At 39.4% G+C, this 27,404-nt stretch overlaps 1 protein-coding gene across 4 annotated transcripts in view; it reads right to left on the reverse strand.

Moving 5' to 3' along the window:
* The window catches only part of ntm (neurotrimin), a 290,781-nt gene extending 268,813 nt beyond the window's left edge, over nucleotides 1-21,968 (reverse strand). For all 4 annotated transcript variants that reach the window (XM_061740234.1, XM_061740233.1, XM_061740232.1 and 1 more), the window contains exon 1: nucleotides 21,772-21,968. In XM_061740234.1, coding sequence (XP_061596218.1) covers nucleotides 21,772-21,832 — 61 coding nt within the window. In that variant the 5' untranslated portion in view covers nucleotides 21,833-21,968. The remainder of the gene's footprint in view (nucleotides 1-21,771) is intronic.
* Nucleotides 21,969-27,404: the final 5,436 nt, after the last annotated feature.

A 27,404-nucleotide genomic window follows, 5' to 3' on the forward strand; every position in this document is an offset into this window, starting at 1 on the left:
GTCAGGTTCTCATGCACATGAGAAGGTGCTCATTGATGAACCTGGAACGATATTTAGTTTTAATTATGTTCATTGTGGAGAAAGCTGCTTCACAGCTGTATCTGGACCCAAACATGTTTAAGATGGTCAGCTTATTTTCTGTGACTTCAGTTCAGACTTGAGTGGATATGTTTGATGAAAAACTTTGTGTTTTGTTTCAGTGGCGTTTTACTTTCGCACTTTGAAAGCCACGGTCTCTGAACGTATGAGACACTGGTTTTGTCCCAGTGGGAAGACTGAACCAGGATGAATCTGTCCATTCCGGGTTGAACTTCCCTTTCCACCTGTTAGGCTTCTCATCTCTGTAAGAGTCAAGCTAATTACTTACTAAGTAACTTACTAAGTTTTATTTACATTAATAAGTTGTCAGGACTGCGCGTGTCGGATTTCATCCGAGCCTGATCAGCTGAGACGGCCGGGCAGAACCCGCAGCTCTCTGGCCGCTGCAGCAGTCACTTTCCGATGCGTTTGCGAGCCCGAACAACAGTCCAGTCCAGCAGACACATCTACATGTACAATCCTTCAGCAGTAACGATGGAGCCCACCGCCCGAGCGGCACCGACCTCCCCGGCTGCGCGGACGAGTCAGGATAAATGATCATGCCGCACTCGCTCGCTCTGGGCGCAGACAAAAGTAATCGATCCCTGATCCTGGCGGATCTAAACCTACTCTGTGCAAAATGAAGGATTTTCTCTATAAATACACACCATTTCTCTTACTATTACACCTAGAGCTAGCTGAGGGTCTTCTTCTCCTCATTTGGTCGGGAGTTGCTATGCAGTCCCGCGGCCCTCGCGGCCCACACGTACAAAACAGATTTTTTTCGCGGCCCACTAGATGGCGCTCGCGGCCCAAGTGTGGGCCGCGGCCCTATGGTTAAGAATCACTGATCTAAAATAATCAAAATCTAGTTTCAAGGTGTTTTTGGTCTCATTAATATGTGTATTTGTACTGAATCACTACTTAATCATTATATAATATATATATATATATATATATATATATATATATATATATATATATATATATATATATATATATATATATATATATAATAATAATTACAATAATTACATATTATAAGTTATTTTGAATTGAATACTAATATATCTTGTCTTTTATACCTTTGACTACGTGTCTGGGTCTCCTCTCTATGTTCTTCATTCTCTCTTTCCTGTCCCCCTTTTCCTGCTCTGCCTGGCTGGTCTTCAGCAGGAGGGTTCCCTCTTATGATCCAGGTCCTCATCAAGGTTTTTTCCCTCCTGAAGTGGAGTTTTCCTTGCCACTGTTTGGCTTTAAGGTTTCTCTCCCACTAGAGGAGTTTTTACCTCCCATTGTATATGTAATAATTGCTTGGGGGTCATGTTCTGGGTCCTTAGAAAGCACCTTGAGACAACTTGTACTGTAATAGACGAATAGAATTACTTTTATAAACACTGCACGTATCAGGCCTACAGACAACAAGCCTTCAAGTGCCCTTCATAGCCTTCAAAAAATTGTGAAACGCAAACACAGACACATTTAAGTAAAAACGAGTAGAACCGCTGCATAAAAAAATTGTCAAACTAATTTACCCTTAGAATGAATAAAGGCACATATTCATTTAGTTATATCAATATTCATTTAGTTATATCAACACAGTAGAGATACGATGATGGATTGTTCAATCGCAGTAATATATATTGTTAAAGAAGACCAATGGTTTTGCCTGAAAAAGTTGTTTTCTTTCTTCTTCTACAACTCAAATAAATCTTGACAACACCTGGAGGGTTGTTCCTCATAATGATACACTGCCTGGCCCAATATGAGCACCATGTAGATGACATTTTAGTTTCAAATGATAGTGTGGCGGTTGTGGAGGGTAAGAGATTTTTTCATTTTCCATTTGGTTTAGTTGTCAAAAGTTGACTGTTCATGACTGACTACAAAGTGAAAGAGAGGTCCAGCTGAGTGAGATACACAAAGGAAAAACTTCAAGGGTACTACATACCAAAAAAAAAAACGTTACTCGTCGACTCCTGAATTGGAATATCTGCAGAAGTTGCTTTATCCCTGAAAGAGTACCGTATTTTCGCGACCATATGGCGCACTGTGTGGAAAGGCGCACCCTCAGTTTTGTGTGTCATTTTTGGTTTTAAAACACACATACGGCGCACCGACCCAAAAGGCGCCGTCTACGGAGACGGAGCTGCACACACAGGCGTTGCAAAACACACACGCGCTAAAAATACAGCGGAGCAAAACTTAGTTTGATATTTTATTTCACTTTTCACATCAATCAAACCCTTCAAAGGTTCATATTCTGTTTCTGCATTAAAGAATTTAAAAAAACCACCGGGTTGCTGCACATAAACCTGTCTCAGCCACTGATCATCTCCTCATCCATCCAGCCCTTCATTTCACTCTGGCTGGAAAAGTCTCTTTAGGGAACGCTTTTCTTTTAAAAATCCCGACCGCGGCGGTCCCGGGTCCCGCTCCCCATCTGCTCCCTCGCGCTGGACCGGGTCCGCTCCCCGTCTGCTCCCTCGCGCTGGACCGGGTCCCGGGTCCCGGGTCCCGGGTCCCGGGTCCAGCGCGAGGGACCCGGGACCCTCGCGCTGGACCCGCTCACACACGCGCTGTCGGGGAGCCGGTACCGGGGTTTGTATCCGACTGAGCTCCGTTAATTCAGCTGCGCCAGTCCGAATTTCCAGACCTGTCTCAGCTTGTTGATCATCATCCCTTCATGCAGCCCCCTCTTTTCATTCGTCCTTATAATGACTCCGGCTGGAAATGTCTTACAGTGCGACAGTTTTCATCGCATTTGCGAATAAAAATCATCCGGTGCGAAGAGAAATATGTATCCACTCGCATTTGTGCGAGTGAGTTGCGCTGGGGTCTTGTTAAAAAAAGTTTGAAAATCATTATGAATGTCTCTTGACTTACATCAGCCTTTCTCAACCGGGGTGTCGCGGCACCCTGGGGTATCGTCAAAAAAATTAACTATTCTGACATTTCATATATACTAAATACCGTATTTTCGCGACCATACGGCCGGGGCGCCATGTGGAAAGGCTATTAATACTATTAATACATCCATGATCCGACCGCGCGCGCCGACTGCGCCTCGAAACGCGGACCAAAATCTTACTCCGCTCAGAAGAAAGTAGTACCTTTTTGCAGGTCCCGATCACGGGACTCTAGCGGGGTTTTGAGCTCTGAACTTTTAAGTCTGGTGTAGAGTTAAGCCTTACCTTATTAAATTAAACCTTTTTAGGGTCGTGAGTAGGATAAACAGAGGACAACTTCTGCTGAGTTTGAGAGTACTTTACTGTCCGCTCAACAGTGTAGGATTTTAGAACATCAACACAGCACCTAGTGCTGTATCACTCCGCCCAATCTAAAACATATTAACAACTACAGATAAACTGACTAGTGTAATTATAGTCCCTGATTTACATCAGAATATAAAGAATATATTTATAAAATAATGAACCCTGAATTACCAAAATAACCAAAATAAATCTCCTCTTACACTTATAAGGTGAGCATGAATCAATCTTTTTTATGATGTAAAATTGTATGTATTTATTTACTTTTATTTATTTATTTAATTTTAGTGGTTAAATTTCTGGAAAAGAAAAAAGTCAAATCATACATGAGAGAAACTATTCAGTTTGTGGCAAAATATTTTTATTGTATGAAACTGAAGATGCATAATGCAAACCTGACCTTTACTTTTAGTTCAGTTTGTGTAAAAAGGTTGGCCTGGCTTTCTCTTTAAAACTTAAACAGTTATAAAGCATTACAAACTGTAACAATAGGGCAAATGCACAGTATTGTTTTGTATTTTGTGTCTTTCAAATAAAAGACCATTTTTTCCAGTCATATGTTCCTCATTCAAGGTTGTTAAAAAAATACTGCTATAATATCGTATCGTTATCGTGACCTCAATATCGTGTATCGTACCGTATCGTGAGATTAGTGTATCATTACACCCATACTAACTGTCCACCCGGGTGTGCTAGTAAATTTTTATTTGTGCTACTAAAATTTTTAACTTGCTAGCACCAGTGCTACCATTCAAAAAAGTAAGCGTACAGCCCTGTCTTATGCAAAGTTTTTCTTTTAAAAATCACCACAGTTTCTGTCCATCAGCTGTGCCAGGCCAGCACCACATAAACCAGTAAGTGTGTGTCGCACCGCGCCGCGAACACACCCGCGCATGTCGGGATCCGGTACCGGGTTTGTAACCGACAGATTTGGCTGCAAATTTCGGAGGGTGAAGCTGATCCAACCTAAGACGTACCCCAGAAATCTCTGCTCCCAAAGCGGCCGGGAACCAGGTCGATCGGACGGCTTTGGGAACCAGGAAGTCGGCTGCAGCAGCGCCCATCACCGCGCTGCTCCAGCCGCTGCTTTAACCGGGGAAAGTCACCGGTTCCGACCGGCTGGGACCGGAGGAACCCACATGGACTTGTAGTAGGGGCTCCCGGGGAAAGAGCACCGGCATTTCAGCCGGATCTGCAGCGGGGATGCGGCGATCGGACCCGCAAACCCACGGCAGGTGCATTCTCGGTTCCGACATGCAAAACACACGCGCGCTGCAGAACACTCACACACAAGTGTGCTTATTTAAATAGAGCGGAGCAAAACTTAGTTTGATTGTATTTTATTTCACTTTACACATCAAGCAAATCCTTAAAAGTCTTCATCATCTGTTTCGCATTAATCAGCTCAGTGGAGTCTCATTCACCTCGTAACTCACGGGGGCTTCACCCGCCCCCTTCTCCCTTTACCGTTCTCATGGTGGCCGGCCTGACATTACCGTAATTCAGGTAATAGACACGGCGCACCGTTTCTTAAGGCGCCCGGCACATTAAAAAAAAAAAAAAAAAAAAAAGTTGCGCCTTATGGTCGCGAAAATACGGTAAATAGATTTTACCTCTGTTTAGGCACAGTAAGTAAGAATACATTTTAACTTTCTTTATCTTACTTGAAGTCATTTGGAACAAACAGACCATCAACCTCTTCACAGTGTTGACATCTATTACAACATCTTCACCATATCTGATTCTTACCTGAAGTTATGTTTTAATTGGCCGGTCACCAGATTTGTAAGATTAAATCAGACAGACGTTCTTTGATCGCAAGACCAGCAGTGTGACGCTAGTTGCAGCATCACTTGCATTGAATGAAATGTGAGAGCCAATTTGGACCCCCAATGTAGGATATTATTTCCACAATTCTTTCACGACAGCCTTTTTTTGTCTGAGATTGCCAAATATGGTGCAGTGTGTACGAGCCTAAAACTCCTCTAAAGTGAATCCTTGTTCAGTTTATCATGATCATTTTATGGGGCACTAGTTCTAGGAAACTTACACAATAAATTACAAAAAAAAACACTTTACAAAATGATTATTGAATTATTTATCCTCTGCCCTCAAAAAAAGATAAACACATTCACAAATCATTCACAGATCAGTCCAGGGGGATTGTCCACGATTCAAGTTTCAAAATAAAAACAAATATGCACCACAGCGCATGCAACTCATAACAGCCAACTTATGGCACTAAACTAAGCAACAGAAGATTTATGAGTATGCACTGCAACTTAGCCACTATGGAAGCGCCTCTGTGCCTCTATGCAAGAGGGAAAACAAGCGTTTATTCCTTATGTAATTACTAGGTTGGTAGGAGTTTTTACACCTCATTGCTTTCTGTGGCAGAAGTGTGTGTAATATGAAACACATTTTAATAATAATAATAATAATAATACATTTTATTTGTATAGCGCTTTTCAAGGAACGGTTTGAGTTCATGACCCACAGTGAATGAGTGAGACTTGGCAGGCCTTCAATCAACAGTGGAAAAATACCTGGAACAATGATTTCCCAACAGGATCCCCCATTTACCTGCAGCTTGTTGCTCCCTAAGTTTAGGATAAAATTCAAAATATTCAACTAAAATATGAAAAAATTCAATAATCAATTAAGACTAATACAACAAGAAAGTTTAAGATGACATAATTTGTTTCCTTAAATGACAATACTGAAAAACTGTGTGTAACAGAGGACTTGTATATAATTTTTAATGATCTTCTCCATGCACTCTCTAAATGAAGATGGATTTAGGAAAGGGTCAAACTGCAGCACTAGTATTCCAGTGTAAGCACTGACTGCCCGTCAACAGCAAAGTGGAAGCATATATCAATGTCAAATTTATTCATAAAGCACATTTAAAAAACAGCTGAGGTTTACCAAAGCGCTGTACAGATACAATTACATAAAAACAATAAAACACTTGCGAATAGCAACAAAAAAAGACTAAGTTAACCTAGTTAAAATCCAGTGAGAAAAGATGGGTTTTCAGTTCAGATTTAAAAACCCCCAGGCTTGTAGATATTCTAATGTGGGCCGGTAAGTTGTTCCACAGCTTTGGACCAGCTATTGTAAAAGCACGCCTTTAGTTTCTAGCCTGTATCTTGGAACAGCAAGGAGCAAATTGATCAGCAGACCTCAGACCCCTCCTCGGGGGAGTTGACCCATGACTTTAAAAACAAGCATAACATTTTAAAATCAATCCTAAAAGGAATTTGCAGCCAATGTAGAGAAGAGAGAACAGGAGTGATGTGGCCTCTATTTTTGCCAATCAGCAACCGAGCCGCAGCGTTCTGTACCAGCTGTATGCATAGTGAGGACTGACCTAACCTGACGTACAGGGAATTACAAAAGTCCAGCCTTGTTATAATAAAGGCCTGGATGAGTCTTTTGAGCTCTTTTGAGCATATAGGCAGCACAAGAGGTATCCGTGCAATCAGCGCTGACCGATGTCTGAGCATCAAGTCTGGAGAACTTGTTCCCAGAGCATTTAGCTCTAAGGGGCAATGGGTAATGGGTATAACAGGACAGAATTTCACTCTGTCATGTTCTGGATCATTAAATAGAGATGAAAACTTTTTGAGAGAATAGAAGTGAATGGGCACTTGAATTAGTGAGTATGCATGTGTTTGTCTTATTCATTGCAAGCATTCAGAGACAGACAGACGGACGGACGGACGGACGGACGGACGGACGGACGGACAACAAAGGTGCAGAGAATCAAATACTATATAAAAAAATGTGCAATATACTAAAAATAAGGATATAGGCCATACATATCCATAGCAACAACTGTGCAGGGGTTTCTAAAGTTACATGAGGTAAAAATGTAATAAGTCCAGGATACAACCCAACTGCAAAAGTGTACAACACCAGTGGGGATGAAAAATCTGTGGCTGCTGCTTTCTACGCAGAGGGTGCATCCGTCTGCCACTGAAGGAGCTGCTCAGAGCCTCCACTATCTGATGCAGCGGGTGAGGGGGGAATGTCCATGATGGATGTCAGCTTGACTAATATCCTCCTCCTACTCACGTTCTCCACAGAGTCCAGCGGGCAGCCCAGGACAGAGCTGCCCACCAGCTTGTTCAGTCTTTTTCTGTCATCCCAGAGTCGCTCACCCCCCAGCAGACGAAAGTGTCAAGGATAGGTGAGGCTACAACAGAGTCATAAAAAGTCTCACTCCCTTCAGTAGGCACAGGCGACTTTGGCTCTTCTTATACAGCGCGGACACTGAGGCGCTGTCAGCGCATCAGTGTTGTGGAACCAGTCCAGTTTGTTTTTGAGGTTATGATATAGGACATACAGTACACCCTCACTAACACAAGCGCGCGCACGCACGCACGCACATACACACTCATCCATTTCAATTCATTTTCATGTGGCTCTGACTGACGGGCAGATTACTTTCCTGTGCTGCTGGGTCTGTGGTGCTTACAGATGTTTCTCTCCCAGTGCTTCCAAATCCTATTGCTTCTTCCTTTGTGAGATACTACTGGCATGGTAGCCCTTGATGACACAGTGCTGACTGATGCCAGACTTTTTTTTTTCTTTTTTCCCTTGTCTGCATATATATTAATGGTTAATACCAAGTTTGGTAAAAGACTAAAGCATATTTTAATCTTTAAACAAAGGTTTTTTGTTTTTTTTCTATGTGTATATGCACATGGGTGTGTGCGTGAGTGTGTCTCCTTCACCAGCCCTCTTGGCAGTCTATTATGTTTTATCAGTCCCTCAAGAAAAGGAATGAGAAAGGAGAGAGGAAAACAAATAGAAAAAATTCTGCCGAAGACGACTAAGATTACCAAAAGTGGGGCGTGAAAAACAAGGAAAGGAAAGACAAGACAGTAATGGGTGCAGTTTGGAGAGTGTGTGATGTGTTGTAGTGTGTGTGAATAAATGTATAATGTGTTGTGCTTGAAAGAAAAGAGACTTAAGACAGCCAGGTATTTATAATCAGAAAAGGACAGAAAAAAGAAGAGGATACACGTAGTCCTTTTAGAATAATTAAATGGTGAGAAAAGGGCAGTGTGTATATATAATAATATATATATATATATATATATATATATATATATATATATATATATATAAATGACATATACATAATATTTTCATAATACTGTTGCCAGACTAATCAGAAGACATGTCAGCAACCCTGAACTTATCATCTTGGTTTTCTTATAACAGGAACTGCAAATGACAGATCTGGTGGATAACTGATGCATAAGAGTGGTGCGTCAACCTTCTGACACTGTGTCCATTTTTATAAAAAATGTATGACAGAGCTATTTACCAGAGCGAAAAAAGGGTGTCTGACAAATGTAAGAATTAATTTAAAACTGGAAAAGGCTGCATCTTCTTTGAAAATGCAGGATTGAGTGCTGATATGCTGAAGGAGCGCTGAAACTTTGCTGGAAAAAACTGGCGAACTACTAAAAATCAAAGAAATTGCTAAAATCAAATAAAAATGTGAAGGAAATAGTAAAACATATTTCAGACATTTGAAAACTCTTAAGATAATGGAAGAAGAGAAAGAGGAGTTGAAGACATGAGGAGGCACTGAAAAGAAGAATATTTGCTAAAGAGGAGAAGATGGGCTTAAGACAGGAAGAAAGAGACCAGGAGGAAGAGTAGAAGGAGGACAAAAGGAAAAAAGTAGTTAAAAGTATTGTTCAGTATATTTTAGGGGTGTAACAATATATCGTGCCACGAAATTTCGCGATACAAAAACGTCACAATACGTGTCGTGGAGGTGACAAAGTGTGATATTGGGTTATTAATATTAATCTATTGTGTTGACTAGAAACGCGCATCCGACCACGCGTGCCGACTGCGCCTCGACCCGCGGACCAAAATCTGACTACGCTCAGAAGAAACTAGTCCCGATTTGTGGTCCCGTTTTGAGCTCTGAACTTTTACTTATGTAAGGCTGATGTAGAGTTAAGCCTTACCTTATTAAATTAAACCTTTTTCGGGTCGTGAGTAGGATAAACACGCGGGCAACTTCTGCTGAGCTCCAGTGTACTTTAATGTCCGGTCAACAGCGTAGGATTTTAGAGCATCAACACAGCACCTAGTGCTGTATCACTCCGCCCTATCTAAAACATATTAACAACTACCGGTACAGATAAACTGACTAGTGTCATTATAGTCCCTGATTTACATCAGAATATAAAGAATATATTTATAAAATAATGAACCCTGAATTACCAAAATAACCTTCTTAACAAAAATAAATCTCCTCTTACACATGAATCAATCTTTTTTATGATGTAAAATTGTATATATTTATTTACTTTTATTTATTTATTTAATTTCAGTTGTTAAATTAGAAAGAAAAAAGTAAAATCATACATGAGAGAAACTATTCAGTTTGTGGCTAAATATTTTTATTGTATGAAACTGAAGATGCATAATGCAAACCTGACATTTACTTTTAGGTTCAGTTTGTGGAAAATGGTTGGCCTGGCTTTCTCTTTAAAACTTAAACAGTTATAAAGCATTACAAACTGTAACAATAGGGCAAACACACAGCATTGTTTTGTATTTTGTGTCTTTCAAATAAAAGACAATTTTTTCCAGTCATATGTTCCTCATGCAAGGTTGTTAAAAAGATACTGCTATAATATCGTATCGTTATCGTGACCTCAATATCGTGTATCGTACCGTATCGTGAGATTAGTGTATCGTTACACCCCTAGTATATTTATTACATTACATTGTGAAACAGATATTAATTAGGTAAATGAGCTCCAGCTGTGAGTCAGAGGACGTGCAGCTAGAACACTGGTGACAGCCTGCAGTCTGGGTCACTGCTGGAGTGATGCTGGAAAAAAAATTCAGCATTAGTGGCAGATGTCTTTTCTGAATGAAAATATGTCGATTTAAACGTGGCGGGAGTTTTAATTATGGAATCAGAGTGAGTAAAAAAAAAACAACGAAACCTTATCTTTGCTGAACAGGTCATCTGTCGTCAGCTCCCAAAGTAAAAGATAGGCTGAAAGTTGGCGCACTCTGGGTTCTGGGCTGATTTGACCAAAAAGTCAAAACGTCACAGTGCCACAAAAGAAAGCCAACAAAAATAGCCTCATTTTGATATCTAATTTATGGTTTGGTGGGTGAAAGGTGTGGACAAGAGGCAGGTATGTTACTAAAATGTTCAGAGTATTCCTCTAGCTCAGAAGCTCAGAGGGATGACATCATAGGCCACAGGATACTTTTGGTGGGAACGTTTCTCAAAATCATAAAACTTAAATTTTCCATATCCTAAAAGTCTTAAATATGTTTTAGCCCAAGATCTTGTGACCCATAGTTTAAATGGTGTCTCTAGGTGAAAGTATGCTGAAGTAGGGAGTTGAATACAGGAGGAGGCACTGAAAAGAGGACTATTTTCTAAAGCCGAAGATGGGCTTAAGACAGGAAGACAAGCTCAAGAATGATGATGTCAAGAGAGTAAAATAAGCTGAGTAGAAGATAAGCTGAAGAGATGAAGTCTGTTTTAAAGAGAGGAGGATGACTTGTAGAATGTATTCAATATTCTAGCAAAATGATCAAATTTAGCAGAATTTAGTAAGTGGCTGAACACCATTAAAGGAAGGACTAATAGTTGAATTAGTTTTGATTTTTGTTGGAATGTATAAAAGCTAAAAAAAAAAAACCTTTTGAATTGCTAAAGAACTAAAATCATCCAAAGAAAGAGCAATTAGAGAAGAACGACAGGGGGAAAAGAGGCAAAGGAGAAAAGGAATTAGAATGGAGCTAAGTAGAAGACTAAAAAAGAAGGGAGGGTAAAAGAAAGACATGACAGAAGACACATTGACAGGAGTGCAAAGAGGGAGACATACATTATAAGCAGAACGGTATAAATGTAAAAAAAAAGACATGTATGGTGTTATAATTAGACAGTTTCCTCTCTGTCTCTGTTTATCGTCACCTGAAACCAGAATTTACGATCAGAATCAGGTGTTGGTGTTTATGCGTGTCTGTGTTTGAGAATGGTCTTTCAGGGAATAACAGCTGTTATATTTACAAACAGTGATTGACAGAAGCCAATCAAGATGCACGTAAGCAGAGACAAGAGATAAATACATTGATTGCTTATAGGAAATGAATCAAACTCATCACTTATGCATCTGCCTGTGCTAATGCCATAAAAATATGTGCGTTGAGGTGGTGAGTTCAGTGGGGATTTTAAAGTTAGAGGTCGATTAGGTATGCAAAACAGTCTGGGCATCAGTCCTCCCTGCTGCTGATCTGTATTCTGTAGCTTACTCCCCCACTGATCTTGAAGTCTCCCTGCATTGCCAAGTTTTGACGATAACACTGAATGAATGGGAGAACTGAGGAGAGGTGAAAAGGAATAGAATTTTCTTTTAGCCTTTGTGTCTTAATGGGGGAAAACATTGTTCGCCTCTCATGGTAGCTCCTTTCAATGAAACCCACATTCAGTTGGTTTGGAGGTGAGCAAGAAATGGGAGGGAAAGAGGTCAACACAGTGTGACACAGCCAATCTATGAGGTAAGGCGAAAGTACTTGTCCTGTCCCACATTGCAACAAGCAGCGAATTTGTACTGAGGCAGAGGGAATGGGGTTGTAAACAATAGTCATGATTCTCCATTAATCTACTGATAGTATCCTGCCCAATACGTGAGAGGCAAAACATTCCATCCCTGTGCTGGCAAATAAAAGCTGACAATCGTTCTGACATAACAGAACAAGAATATTCAAATTTGTACACATGAACAGTAATCATTCATCAAAATCAGCACCTTCATTTCTTTCCCCCAGGCCATTGCAACTAGGAGAGGAAAAATGAGCTATTACTTTAATTTCCATATTCTATTTTTTCATACCCTGTGGTGCAATATTTTTATGTTTGGAACTCATCTTCAATTTGAAGCAATTACGCCAAGTGGTGGGAGCGATTTGTTTTCGCTGTCAAGTTGCCGTTTGCACTTAAATTCATCATTACTAAACATGTTTGCAGAGATTTGTCCAGAATGTTTGTGTCAGGACTCTCCAGAGGCTTGATCCAAGAGCTTCATTTTAAGTACCAGACACAACTTTTGGGTTTTTTTTTGCTCAACAGAAGGTAAGAGGAAAATGTGCCGAAAGTGAGTGCAAAATAAGGAAGAACTGCAAAATGCATAAAACAATAAAAATCCACACTCAAGCTTTCTTTTTTGAAGACAGATTTTCCCCGTGGCATATTAGTACAACTTTAACTTGGAATAAACTTCTCTCAAGTGTCAAGTTGTTTGTGAAATACAAGAAGATGTTTTATATATTTAATGTGTGTGTGTGTGTGTGTGTGTGTGTGTGTGTGTGTGTGTGTGTGTGTGTGTGTGTTAATGTATATATATATATATATATATATATATATATATATATATATATATATATATATATATATATATATATATATATATATATATATATATATATATGTATAAATAATTTGAGCCACAGAACCTTTGGCACCTCGCTTGAATGAGCTGTGATCTCTTATAAGAGACTGAGCAGACAGACAGACCCATTGGGCCCATAAAAAGAGGTCAAAGTAACATTACTGAAGTACTGTATACTCCAAACTTAAAGAATATAACAACATGAATTGACCTAACAAAGTGACACACAAGACTAACATTTATAGTGGGTGATCAGACCACTGACAAACATGGGGGCACTTACCAACTACACAAATTAACAAAGCAAACACAGCAATCACCCTATTCACTCCACGTCAAAATTATAAGATGCAAAAAACAAGATCACCTTTGTGTCTAGAAAAAATAATAATTATTGCATCTTTATTGCTTTTGTAGGAACTATAAAAGGCAAGTAAGAGTCAGATACAAACCAAATGTATTAACTTTATTAATTGAACACATCAGCAAGTGTGACTACCTTAGACTGCTGTTCTGAAGCACTAAAGGTTGTGTTAACACAACACCAAGAAGGAATGATCTTTTGGGTATAGGTTCAAAATGCTACTTCCAAACAACTTGGAGTCCATAATTCAATTGTGAAAAATGCATGGAACACGCATGGAACACATTCAGATCATCCCAGCAAGTTTAGTGCAAAGTCACACCGTGCAAGTTTCAGAGAAACTGTAAAAACACCAGAGCAGGACTCTCCAGAGGCTTGATCCAAGAGCTTCATTTTAAGTTCCAGACACATCTTTTTTTTTTTTTTTTTGCTCAACAGAAGGTAAGAGGAAAATGTGCCGAAAGTGAGTGCAAAATAAGGAAGAACTGCAAAATGCATAAAACAATAAAAATCCACACTCAAAAATGCATTGAACACGCATGGAACACATTCAGATCATCCCAACAAGTTTAGCGCAAAGTCACACCGTGCAACTGACCAACAATGTAATGTCAGGTGAACACTACCATCTTGAATGTTAAAGTTCATGACAATAGAATTAGGAAAAGACTGGAAAAGTTTGGCCTTGTCATGATAAAAAAAATTTTTTCATGAAAAATAACATCCTAGCATGAATTAGATTTGCAATGTTATTATTATTATTAATTAGATGTATTGCACGATACATGATAAAAAAAACAGTCCTCTGCAGACTTTTGTGTGATCTCAATATGGCCAGTTGTAACAGAAAAAAATCATGAGAACTTACAGTATGGGCTCCAGCTTTTGTGTGAATGAATCCAGCTGGGATTCTGCCAGGGTAAAAGAAACATCCCTTATCTCCTTATTTCTTTATCTTTTTGTGTAATAGCCCTCTGTTGGGGAACTCCCTTTTTATCTTTTTTATTTTTACATCAATTTATTTTTTTTAAGCTTTTACATTGAAAGAGTTGGTCCTTTATTTTTCATATCAAGTGGATCATTTGTTTAAACGTGAATGGTCGATTTAAGACAGTAATATCTACATATACAGTCATAGGAGACAAGCCAGGGGGGAATAACAGCTATATAATAAAAGATCATGATTCATATTTGAACACTGCAAGTGATGATGTCCTACATATTTAATTGTGACCATATGTTGTGCAGTGCTACGGAGGTGCATGGTGGTTCAATCAGCCTTTATTTAATGGATTAAAACATTCTTTGAGTCCCTTATATTCAATTACATTACTTCTTAGAATGATCAAATATAAGAGATGGTAGTTGGTTTTATTCCTCTTAGAGTACAGCGTAACACATTCTACCTAATATCTCTAAGAAAATTATTGGTCAGTTATGTTGTGGAATTGACGACGTAGAAGGTTTTGTTTCAGTACATCGTATCACACAGTAGTTCAGAGCACTAGGTTTCAAAAGAATGAATAAAAAGGACGAAAAAAAATGAACCAATATTTTTCTTTCATTTTTTTGTATTAGCTGAGTCCACGAGGTAATTAGTTTTTGAGCGTGTTTGTGGGCATTTTTGCAACTTTAGATTCAGCTTCAATAGAAAAGTATGATTCTCAATTACACCAAACCCCCTATTTTTTAAATTCCATGAAATTATGCGTGTCTGTGATGCTGAGAGTCACCCTATTTGTATCTGATGTTTTTTTCCTAAATCGCTGTTTTTTTAGAACAAAGCTACAAATGCACCTCCTTTGCTGCCTCCTAAGATCTGCTGCTTCCTCTCCTGTGACTTGCCAATCAACATAAAAATCCCAGGGGTGTTGCGAATGAACATGGCTGTTACCCTGCATGGAAGAGGAGGTGGGGACCCTCAGGCTGTAGAAGTGAATCACTTTTTGAACTCAGCATCTCATCTCTCTTTCTTTGTGTAGCTCTTTTCGGATCCTAATTAGCCCCAAAATGTACCAAGAAAGAGTTATGAAATATAGGAGCTGTTTTACATTTATATTGTCGACGTAGCAGGACAGTAGAGAAGTAGTGAGAATAATTCAGGTATCAATATTCCATCTGAAAATATGTTGATGTTTTTGAATTCCCATGAAATCAAAGATCCTATTTTCTGTATGCTGGTTTGAGTTTTTTTTGTTTATTTTTTAAATGGCAACTTTTACCATAGATGAAATTGAGTTAAGAAAAATCTCACGTAAATCTGAGAAGGCTGCGAGTGAAAGTCAAAACTCATACGAGTCACAAACTTCAGGAGACATCTCTATATTTATGTTCAACTAAATTACAGCAAAGCAATTATCTATATTTGCATGTTTCTCTAACATTTCAGATAGATAGATAGATAGATAGATAGATAGATAGATAGATAGATAGATAGATAGATAGATAGATAGATAGATAGATAGATAGATAGATAGATAGATAGATAGATAGATAGATAGATAGATAGATAGATAGATAGATAGATAGAAAAAACTATGTTGAATGAATAGCTGTATAAACCATTAATTTCAAAACATTCTTCAAGCTAACGTACTGTACATCTGATATTTGTACTCGCTGAAAGATCCAGTCAAAATACCATGCCTGGGGACAAGAAAGAAAGTTTTGATTGTCGCATGGATTCATCATGGTATTATTTGTTGAATGCTGAGTCAGCGTTCAACCTATTGAGATCCTCTTTCTCAAATTATTCCGCCGTTTTGCACTGATTAACTTGTTCAACTTATTTTGAGTTATTGCAACCATTCAGATATCAAAATGTTCAGCTCGTTCAGATTGTTACTTGTATGACTTTTGGTCTTTGAAATCCATAACATTTTTAAGATATTCCAGGATTTTCAAGGCCCATTGGCATATAACTGGGAAATCTTCAAATCCTTGAAAAACTTCCACCTCTCTCAAACTTTATTACTTCAGCACACTTTCAGCTAGAGACACCGTTCAAACGTTAAACTAGTAACAAGACGTTTAACTCTTACCAGTTGATTCAGCTTTTTAAAATGTTTCGCAGTTTTTAACATATTACACTTTAAGTTTCATGAATAATTTAGCGTTTTGTAATATATTTCAAATGTGGAGTCTTTAGAGCTAAATACTTCAGTGAGGGATGACACCCAGAACCACTCCAGACAGACCCAGAGCTGCCCTGATCAAAGCCAGAACCAACTTCAACAGAACCATAACCAGCCCAAAAACAACCAGAACCACCTCAGAGGGAACCAGAACCACCCTTAACACACCAGAACCATAGGAGACAGAACCAGAGCTACCAAGAACACAACAAGAACCACCTTAGAGAGAACAAAAATCACCACGAATACAATTCACCAATGCCATGTTTCATGGGCTTGGGGAACTGTTTTTGACTTTGACTGGGGATATCATTAGACAGTAGAAGGAATACGTCAAGGATCACCCCAATCTCACTACCACATCTTCCCCAAAGCATGAAAACCACACTGCTCCTCTGGAATTCGACTATCTGGCAAACCCTCCTCTCCAGGACCCCTGCAGAGACCTTTCCAGGGAAGGTGCAGTGTGATCGCTCTGTAGTTGGAGCACCACGTTCTGTCCCCCTTCTTAAAGAGGGGGCCCACCATCCCAGTCTGGCAGTTTTTAGTGTCATGTGATTAGTGTATTTTATGCAGCAAGCATTATTTATATGAAAACAGAGCCGGAACAATAAAATTAGGAATTTATCCTAAAGACAGCGGTGAAAGTAAGCCGGTACGATCCGGTACTCCGTACCACCAAAAGATTCTGTGCCGGTACGCAGTAGCAGGAAAAAAAACACACGAATTGCTGACAATAATCTTCACATACAGTGGGTCTCGAACCCTCGATCTCCTTTTTTGCCTGACTGAGCGAGGAGAGACGAACATAGCGATATAATCTCGACCTGTTTTTTCGTAATTTTTTAAATATTTGTACGATATAAATATTAGTAAAACCCCACTATTTGTGCTTTTGTGAATAGCGTATTCCAGTTTTTACTTCCTAAACACACACACTGCATGGAAGGCAGCGTTTGATTTATTGTTCACGTAACGTTACTTTTTATTTTTTCACGACCAAACCACTTTATTTATGTCATTTGCACCGGGCAAGGACAAAAAATAAATGATTCCACCAAAATTCCAAAGATTTTTGTGGTTGGCTGACACATTACCAGCATATTTCAAATATGCTGGTAAATAATCACATGCCAAATAATCACAAATATGATATTTGTGATTGGTTTTCATTCCTCGTTTCAGGAAAAAAAGAAAAAAGCGTCAAAAATGTTGAAGTAACGTTTTTTTTTTATGTTTTAAGTGTTTTGCTTTGATGAAAAAAATGCTTGAGAAGTTATTTTCCATTTCAATGCACAGATTGTAAGAGACATTTTACTCATCTTTTACTCTTTTTTCATTTATGTGCCCAATGTTCTGAAAATTCAAAGACAGAGACTTGTTAACTGTTCAACTGCTGATGAATTTAACTGTAAATTTATTCTAATTTGAAACCAAACAAATTGTTATGATTTTGAAAGTTTTGTCAAAATGTACAAATTATTCTGTGACAATCCTTGGTCCGGACTGGCCTTTATTTACACCATTTAAATAAATAATTTGCTATAGGCCTACACAGTGTTGTGTTTCTAATTTCTACATCATACAGGCGTTAAAAAATGGAATGCGTGTTCAGAGATGCAAGAAGCTGGTGGTGGGAGGAGAACAAGCCATGAAGGTTGGGGTCGTAGTAACAGCAAGAACTTTAATCTACTTTCACCCCTGCCTAAAGATCATAACTGTCATAATAGTAGCTGTATGTGATTCAGGTTTTATGTTTTAAAAACTGTACTATTACATATAAACCCCTGAGTTGAACTCGTCTCCTAATGCACTCCTCCACTGTCAGACAGGGTAAAACGATTTACTAAGTCTTGTGTATGTACAACATCTAAAATCAGTGGGAGTTACATTGATTAAAAAACTAAATCTGCATCAGTGACACATATATTGAGCTTTGTTTTGTTAAACTGAATTTGAAAACTGTAGATGGTTAGTCTTGAAATAATGAGTCTCTTTATATGGTGTATACACACTGATAAACTCCCTGACTGATACTTCATTTTCTGAGAAAGAATGAAATGTACATTTGAAATCTCCTGAAAAGAAAATGATCACTTTGTCTTAAGGTGCGGGTATGGTTGTGCGTCACACACACGCAGAGCACACGGCGCACCCGTGACGCCGTCACGAATCGTTCAGAGTTCTCCGTCTCTCCATTTGGTCGCGGTGCAGTACCCCCCGCGGCCACTAGTTAGCGATCTTTTTCTGAATGGTTTATCCGACTTTTTCCGGTCACAGTAAATCAAAGAAATAAGGACAACTATTGTGCAAAAAACAAAAACAAAAAAAATCACATATAAACGAAGAAAAAAGCCCTGGAAGTTCACTACTGATTCAAACCGGAAACCGGAAATGCTTCGCTTTCAAACGAACCAATCACAGCCCTCTCGGTCTGCGTGTGGTCGGCGTCTCCTCGACGCGTAGTTACAATTTTCGGGAGGTGCACGTCAGTGACGGCGCATGTGACGGCGTGTCCTCTGCGTGTACAAAAACCACACGCCGTAGGCACGGCGTCATTTTGACGCAGAACCATAATTCAGCCTTGAAACACTTGTATCATAAGTGAAAAATGTAAAGTCAAAGTTTAGTACCAAGTCTAGAACTAAACATAGCCTTGTTATACTTAACATAAGCAAGAAACTGTGTTGGCTTACTCTACCCAAGAAACTGTGACGCGAAAACAGCAAATCTTCCCTAAGTTCCATTGTGAAGTGTCATTGGCTTTGCCGTTTGTATCTTTGTGGGTCTCTTGTTTGCCAAACTACAATGGAGAGATTCTTAATTAAATGAGATCGCTGTTCTCCAACCGTGGTCCTCAGAAACCTCTGTCCTGAATGTTTAGATGTTCCCCTGCTGTAATACACCTGGCCCAAATGAGTGAATCATTAACAGACTTTTGAAGACCTCGATGACAAGCTTGTGGCGACAACACACAGGTGTTTTTGAGCACAGAAACATCCACAACATGTACGACAGTGATCCCAGAGGACCAGGGATGAAGAACACTGCATTAGAGGATTTCTGATGCCAAAACACCATTTTCAATCAAGATCCTCACAAACTGGAATGATGGGTACCTGCCAATCATTCCAGCAGCAGACATAACTCACTGTGTGACAGCCGAGTCCAACCTTATGACTTGACTATTCTAAAAGAAACACAAGCCACAGCTTATCATTGCAGCTGATTCTATTCTTACAGCATACATTTATTTTTAAGCATGTAAGGTCATTTAGCAGATCATTTAAAGTTTTCCGCAGATGAGGCTGAACATACAGGACTGTCTCAGAAAATTAGAATATTGTGATAAAGTTCTTTATTTTCTGTAATGCAATTAAAAAAACAAAAATGTCATACATTCTGGATTCATTACAAATCAACTGAAATATTGCAAGCCTTTTATTATTTTAATATCGCTGATTATGGCTTACAGTTTAACATTAAGATTCCCAGAATATTCAAATTTTTTGAGATAGGATATTTGAGTTTTCTTAAGCTGTAAACCATGATCAGCAATAATATAATAATATAAAAGGCTTGCAATATTTCAGTTGATTTGTAATGAATCCAGAATGTATGACATTTTTGCATTAGAGAAAATAAAGGACTTTATCACAATATTCTAATTGTCTGAGACAGTCCTGTACAGCTTTGGGCCCCCCAGTGACTAGTGGGGCCCTCTGCGTAGTCCTCTGCAGTGAGAAAGGCTCTGCTCACTGTACTGGCATACTACCATCCATTCCCACGATTCATCTTAGAACAGGGGTAGGGAACCCTGGACCTAGAGAGCTGCAGTCCAGCATGTTTTAGATGTCTCCCTGCTTCTTTACACCCTGATACAAAGGACTGTGTCACTAACACACTTGTGCAGACCTGAATGCTGGTGACGATCATTAATTAGAATCAGGTGTGTTGATGCAAGGAGATATCCAAAACATGCAGGACTGCGGCTCTCTAGGACCAGGGTTCCCTACCCCTGTCTTAGAATTTACCTTTCCTTTACTGTTCGCTCATAATCGAGGTTGAATCATAAAAAAGTATATATATATATATATATATATATATATATATATATATATATATATATATATATATATAGTATTCTGATCAAGACTGAAAAAGACGTCGTTTTTAAAACTATCCTTTGGTTATTTGTTTTAATTGCCTTTATTTTGTTGCTTCACCCAATGAATGAATGAATGAATGAATGAATGAATGAATGAATGAATGAATGAATGAATGAATGAAAAAAAATGTATTGGTCACCACCAAGCATGAACACTTAGGTCACAACCAAAGGGTCAGGGCTGAAGCCCCCCCCCCCCCCCCCCCCCCCCCATGTTTGAGACATTTTCCTTATATGAAATACAACAAATGAATAATAGCCAACTACAACAAAAGAGCATATTATGCACATATACATGCATACCTATCTGCTTATGACGTACCTATATCTATACATGTACATAAATATATATAAGCACATTACATATCCACATATATGTACACTACACATGTTTACACTTACATACATGCATGTATCTGTACACACATATGTTAAAAAAAGGATTACTTAAGTGTTTATCAAAATAATAGTCAATGTACCCATCCTTTTGTTTCTTTTCTTTATGACAACATTCCATTACCCAGGAACAAGTCTGTACTTATCCATCATCATGTCTTTATACCTTTTTTTAAAATTCAACCCCTTTTTGTTATATTTTAATTCTTCCGGAAATGCATTCCATAACCTCACGCCACAGACAGAAATGCACCTACTTTATTACACATCGGTTGTTTCCAGTGAATCTTTTATATAAAAAATAATTGGCCACTCTTCCAACAGTAAAGTCCTTGACTTTACCCGAAGAACACACGATTTAACTTGTAGGTTGTGACCTGGCCACGCAATCAGTGCAGATTAGGAACTAATGAATCAACTTTGCAGCAGAGTTCCTGTGCGTGAGATTCTCTACTGCGTCAGGATGTTCCGCCGGAGCCGCAAGCACGAAGATGACAATCCGGTGCGTCAGGTGCGCTGAGGAACCGAAGCCGCCTGTATGATCAGCTTCAAGAACAGCGGGATTCTATTAGATGCAAAACTATAGACGCGAAGAAAAACTTGGCTACACAAAATTACCACGACTTACCACGGAAGTTTCACAGAGGAGATAACGCGAAAGAAGAGGATAAAAATATATATATATTGAAAACAAACGCTCGAATACTTGACACAGCAAGGGGGTTCAACTGCGCTCCAATAATCCCTTAATTTAAGCTGCGGCTTAGATGGCAAACATCCAGACGTCAAATGTGGGAGTAGACGTCGTCTGTGGCATGAATGAGGCAAGTGATACATTTGCAAGCAAATACAGTTAAATAGAGTCGCAGTTACAGCTCGGTGGAAGAGGCAATGTCTGACTTACCTTGCTCCATTAACAGGACGGTCATTCCGATGAGCACAGCCCAGTAAACAGGATTATTCATAGTTGACACACCTGTTGTCTGATAACGTTGCCTCAGAAATCTAGAGTCTACAAATTCCGAAAAGAGCTTTCTTTTAACTCTAAGGTCCTCTGTAAATCATCCAGCAACGCGGCGCACAGCGAAGTCCCACCTTCAACTGTGAGCCTATTGGAAACACAAATATTAGAAAGCTTGCTGCAAGAATAACAACAAATTCCGGTTTATTTTTCAAAACAAAATGTACCTCCTTGTGGTCGAGCTTTATCGTTGTATTAGTTGTTCTGGTGCTTTTATTCTGAAGTATCAATCAACCCAGTTCCTTTAATTATTGCGGTTCACTTAGAGTACCCATAAGAGCTGTTTGTGGAGGCTGGGACCCGCTGTGTTTTACTGACGAAAAACATTATTTAACCTTTTTATGTCTACTTCATACTGCTGCACATTTCACTTTAAAAAAAGAATGTATGTGTTAATAAGACATGTCATTTGCCTATTTACTGTACAGTGAGCGAAAATAACCGAGTCAAATAATTCCTTGTCTTGTTTGACCTGACTTGGCCAAATAAAGCTGATTCTGATTCTAATCGCCAAGTTTTTTTTTTATTTTTTTTTTATTTAACCTTTATTTAACCAGGAAAATCCCATTGAGATTAAAAACCTCTTTTCCAAGGGAGACCTGGCCAAGATAGGCAGCAGCAATTACAACACATAGTTATAAATGACGGAAAACACCAACAGATAAAATACAATTAAAATTAAATTAAAAAGGCAAGCAAATCACAAAAAACAGGTACATGTAATGGAGTCGGCCTCAAGTATTTTCAATTTAGATTTAAAATTTCTCAGAGAAATTAACTCTGTTAGCCTCCAATAATCTTGTAATGTGTTCCAGGCTGAAGGAGCAGAATAAACAAAGGCTCTTTTGCCCAGTTCAGTTCTGGCAAAAGGAACAGAGAGCAACAGGTAGTCTTGTGAACGTAGCAAGTGAGAACCAGGACTTCTCTGCACAATCAAGCAGCAAATGTAAGAAGGCAGCAGACCAAGCATTGCCTTATATATAAAAGTATACCAATGACTGAGCCTTCGGGTGGCAAGAGAAGACCATCCAACCCGAGAGTATAACTCACAGTGATGTGTCAATGCTTTACAATTTGTAATGAACCTCAGGGAAGCAGAATATGCAGTATCGATCATATGAAGACATTTAGCAGAAGCATTCATGTACAGAATATCTCCATAATCTAGTACTGGTAAAAAGGTAGCAGCAACAAGTCGCTTCTTTGCATTAAAGGAAAAACACAGCTTGTTTCGAAAGTAAAAACCCAATTTTATCCTCAGTTTCTAGTAAACTGCTCACCAGCCCCAGAATGAATGTTGCCATTACTCTGACCTTTTATATCCGCGTATATAAAGTCTAGGATAAAATGTGTCGTCCAGACACACGCAGTTACACAAGTTTGAGGGTTTGGGTAATTTGTACAGATTTTACGTGAAACCATTGCAACGTGTCAGACACAGTCCTATATTTTAAGTGTGCAAGTTAAACAGTGAAAACATGTTTTGATGCAGCTGTAAATTGTCAACTATCTGACATTACCATATAAACAAGAGTGGATACATCCTGTAAGTCGTTATTTAGCTGTCAATAGTACAGATGAGCTGCCAGTCAATGCACAACAGTGGGAGACAGTCTACTTTCTGAAACACTTTATGTGGGTATATTGTAGAGCTTTAATAAATCCTATACCCCAAAAAATATCATATTCTGTATGTATGTCAATATTTCACATGTATGTGGTTTTACACATATCAGCTGAGGTAGCCCATGAGAGCTCATTGACATTAACCCATAATTGACTCGGGGTGTTACAGAATGCAAAACATTCAGTGCACAGAATAGTAGTAGTAGTAGTAGAGTAGTAGTAGTAGTAGTAGAGTTTATTTCGAATATGAATCATAAAAAAAGAAAGAAAATAAGACAATCGTCTTAACATGAGACATAACAAAGTACATATTCGAAAGGGAATGAGAAGAAGTAAAACTTATAAACTCTCACCCCCTCTCCTTAAATATGACTAGCTAACACATGCGAACATAACATTATGCAAACATAATAAAAAAAAATATATAAATAAAAATAAAAAAACAAAAACAATCAAAATTAAAGCTGCAAGCAGCGATGAACGGGCCCTCGCACTCACGGCCACCGCCCCCCATAAGCAAATCAGAAACGATACCACCCACGACTTCCTATGTCAAACCATTCAAAAGTTATAGCAGAAAAAAGGGACAACCAATCAGAAGAAGGGGCGGGGCTAATTAAGGCCAAAGAAGCTCAAGGACTCATTACAGAGTCCCATGACACCACCCACGACTCTCTATGTCAAAACATTCAATTGTTATAGCAGGAAATAGGGACAACCAATCAGAAGAAGGGGCGGGGCTAATTTTCACCAATTATGGTCAAGGACTCTATACCGAGTCCCATGACACCACCCACGACTCTTTATGTCAAACCATTCAAAAGTTATGGCAGATAAAAGTATTCTAGGGGGCGCTGTTGAGCCGTTAGGCCACGCCCATTAATGCAAACCATGAAATATCAAATGTATCGCCAAGCCTGGCTTGCATGTAAAATTTGGTGACTTTTGGAGAACTATCAAATATGGACCAATCAGATGAAGGGGACGCGCGCTTTTTCGCGTCTAGCGTCGCCACGGTAACACTTTTGAAAGAGAAAAGTAATGCGCGTAGTCGCAAGATGAAGACGCACATTTTGAGGTATAACACACCTGGGTGCACATTACGGTTCGGGCCGTATTAATTGCCGAAGGAATGGCATAAATTGCGCCAAAATTACACAATTAATTCAAAATGGCCGACTTCCTGTTCGGTTTCGGCCATGGCGCCAAGAGACTTTTCTTTAAGTTGCAACATGATGCAGGTGTGTACCGATTTTCATGCATGTACGTCTAACCGTATTGTGGGGCTTGAGGCACAAAGTTTTCCGGGGGGCGCTGTTGAGCCATTTTGCCACGCCCATTAATGTAAACCATAAAATATCAAATTTATTGCCAGGCCTGCCTTGCATGCAAAATTTGGTGACTTTTGGGGAACTATCAAATATGGACCAATCAGATGAAGGGGGGCGCGCTTTTTGCCGTCTAGCGTCGCCATGTTAACACTTTTGAAAGAGAAAAGTAATGCGCGTAGTCGCAGGATGGAGACGCACATTTTGATGTATAACACACCTGGGTGCACGTTATGGTTCGGGCCGTATTAATTCTCGAAGGAATGGCTCATATTGCTCCAAAACTACGCAATTAATTCAGAATGTTTAAAATGGCCGACTTCCTGTTCGGTTTCGGCCATGGCGCCAAGAGACTTTTCTTTAAGTTGCGACATGATACAGGTGTGTACCGATTTTCGTTCATGTAAGTCACACCGTATTCTGGGGCTTGAGGCGCAAAGTTTTTTCGGTCTGAACCAACCAGATGAAGGGTGGGCGCGCTTTTTAGCGTCTAGCGTCGCCACGGTAACGCTTTTGAAAGAGAAAAGTAATGCGTGTTGTCGCAGGATGGAGACGCACATTTTGATGTATAACACACTTGGGGGCACGTTACGGTTCGGGCCGTATTAACTGCCGAAGGAATGGCATAAATTGCGCCAAAGTGACACGATTAATTCAAAATGGCTGACTTCCTGTTCGGTTTCGGCCATGTCGCCAAGAGACTTTTCTTTAAGTTGTGTACTGATACAGGTGTGTACCGATTTTCGTTCATGTAAGTCACACCGTATTCTGGGGCTTGAGGCGCAAAGTTTTTTCGGTCTGAACCAACCAGATGAAGGGTGGGCGCGCTTTTTAGCGTCTAGCGTCGCCACGGTAACGCTTTTGAAAGAGAAAAGTAATGCGTGTTGTCGCAGGATGGAGACGCACATTTTGATGTATAACACACTTGGGGGCACGTTACGGTTCGGGCCGTATTAACTGCCGAAGGAATGGCATAAATTGCGCCAAAGTGACACGATTAATTCAAAATGGCTGACTTCCTGTTCGGTTTCGGCCATGTCGCCAAGAGACTTTTCTTTAAGTTGTGTACTGATACAGGTGTGTACCGATTTTCGTTCATGTAAGTCACACCGTATTCTGGGGCTTGAGGCGCAAAGTTTTTTCGGTCTGAACCAACCAGATGAAGGGTGGGCGCGCTTTTTAGCGTCTAGCGTCGCCACGGTAACGCTTTTGAAAGAGAAAAGTAATGCGTGTTGTCGCAGGATGGAGACGCACATTTTGATGTATAACACACTTGGGGGCACGTTACGGTTCGGGCCGTATTAACTGCCGAAGGAATGGCATAAATTGCGCCAAAGTGACACGATTAATTCAAAATGGCTGACTTCCTGTTCGGTTTCGGCCATGTCGCCAAGAGACTTTTCTTTAAGTTGTGTACTGATACAGGTGTGTAGCGATTTTCGTGCATGTACGTCAAACCGTATTGTGGGGCTTGAGTCACAAAGTTTTCCGGGGGGCGCTGTTGAGCCATTTTGCCACGCCCATTAATGTAAACCATTAAATATCAAATTTTTCGCCAGGCCTGACTTGCATGCAAAATTTGGTGACTTTTTGGGCACGTTTAGGGGGGCAAAAAGGCCCTCCTTTCGTCAGAAGAAAAAGAAAAAGAAAAAGAAAAAGAAAAAAAAAAATTCCTACAGATACAATAGGGCCTTCGCACTGAAGGTGCTCGGGCCCTAACAAGACAATAAAAACATTGTAGCAACATAAGCTACTGACTAGTGTAAGAAAATAAGGATAAAAATAGATAAATACAAAATAAACACTGTATCATTGCCCCCAAGCATTTTGCTCATCCCTGTACCTCTGAAAAATAATATCTTTGTATTTTATTTTAAACGGTTTAATATTTGGACATTGCTTTAATTCCATTGAAAACTTGTTCCATAGCCTCACCCCGCTGACTGAAACACAAAAATGAACTGGAACACAAAGAAGGACTCATTATCAGACACGTAGGGATGATCTACTCAATACATCTGATCATAGAAAACTGTTTACAAACACTGATGCACAGCAGCGAATGCTGGGTAGGAACAATGTGCAGTCAGTGTGCAGGCCACTGTATCATAGTGGGATGTATTATGAATATGATAGAGCACTGGGTACTTTATTAGTGACTGGAAGATGCCAGAATGGTTTTATGGGGTTTATGGAATCACACTATAAATAAATAAGACTTGGAAATCTGTCAATTCATACCAGTTCCACAAAACCCGAAGAGATTTCAGATTTAAGGGGAAATATGCTCATAAAAGCCCTGTGATGGACTGGTGACCTGTCCGGGGTGTACCCCTGCCTTAAAGAGCTGGAGTAGGCTCCAGCAGACCTCTCTGACTGTGGATAAGATTAAGAGGGTATAAAAAAATGAATGTTTGGATATCCTCAAAAAAAAGAAGGGCAAAAAGACCAGCTATGTTTAAAACCATTGATGGTCACGACAAGGTTTAACGACTAGGTTTCCAGCTGGTGATTGTGAATAATTAGTTATGAATTATCAATACATTTAAGTAATTACTAAAA

Source organism: Cololabis saira, chromosome 14 (assembly GCF_033807715.1).
Source record: "Cololabis saira isolate AMF1-May2022 chromosome 14, fColSai1.1, whole genome shotgun sequence".
Classification (NCBI taxonomy): Eukaryota; Metazoa; Chordata; class Actinopteri; order Beloniformes; family Belonidae; genus Cololabis; species Cololabis saira.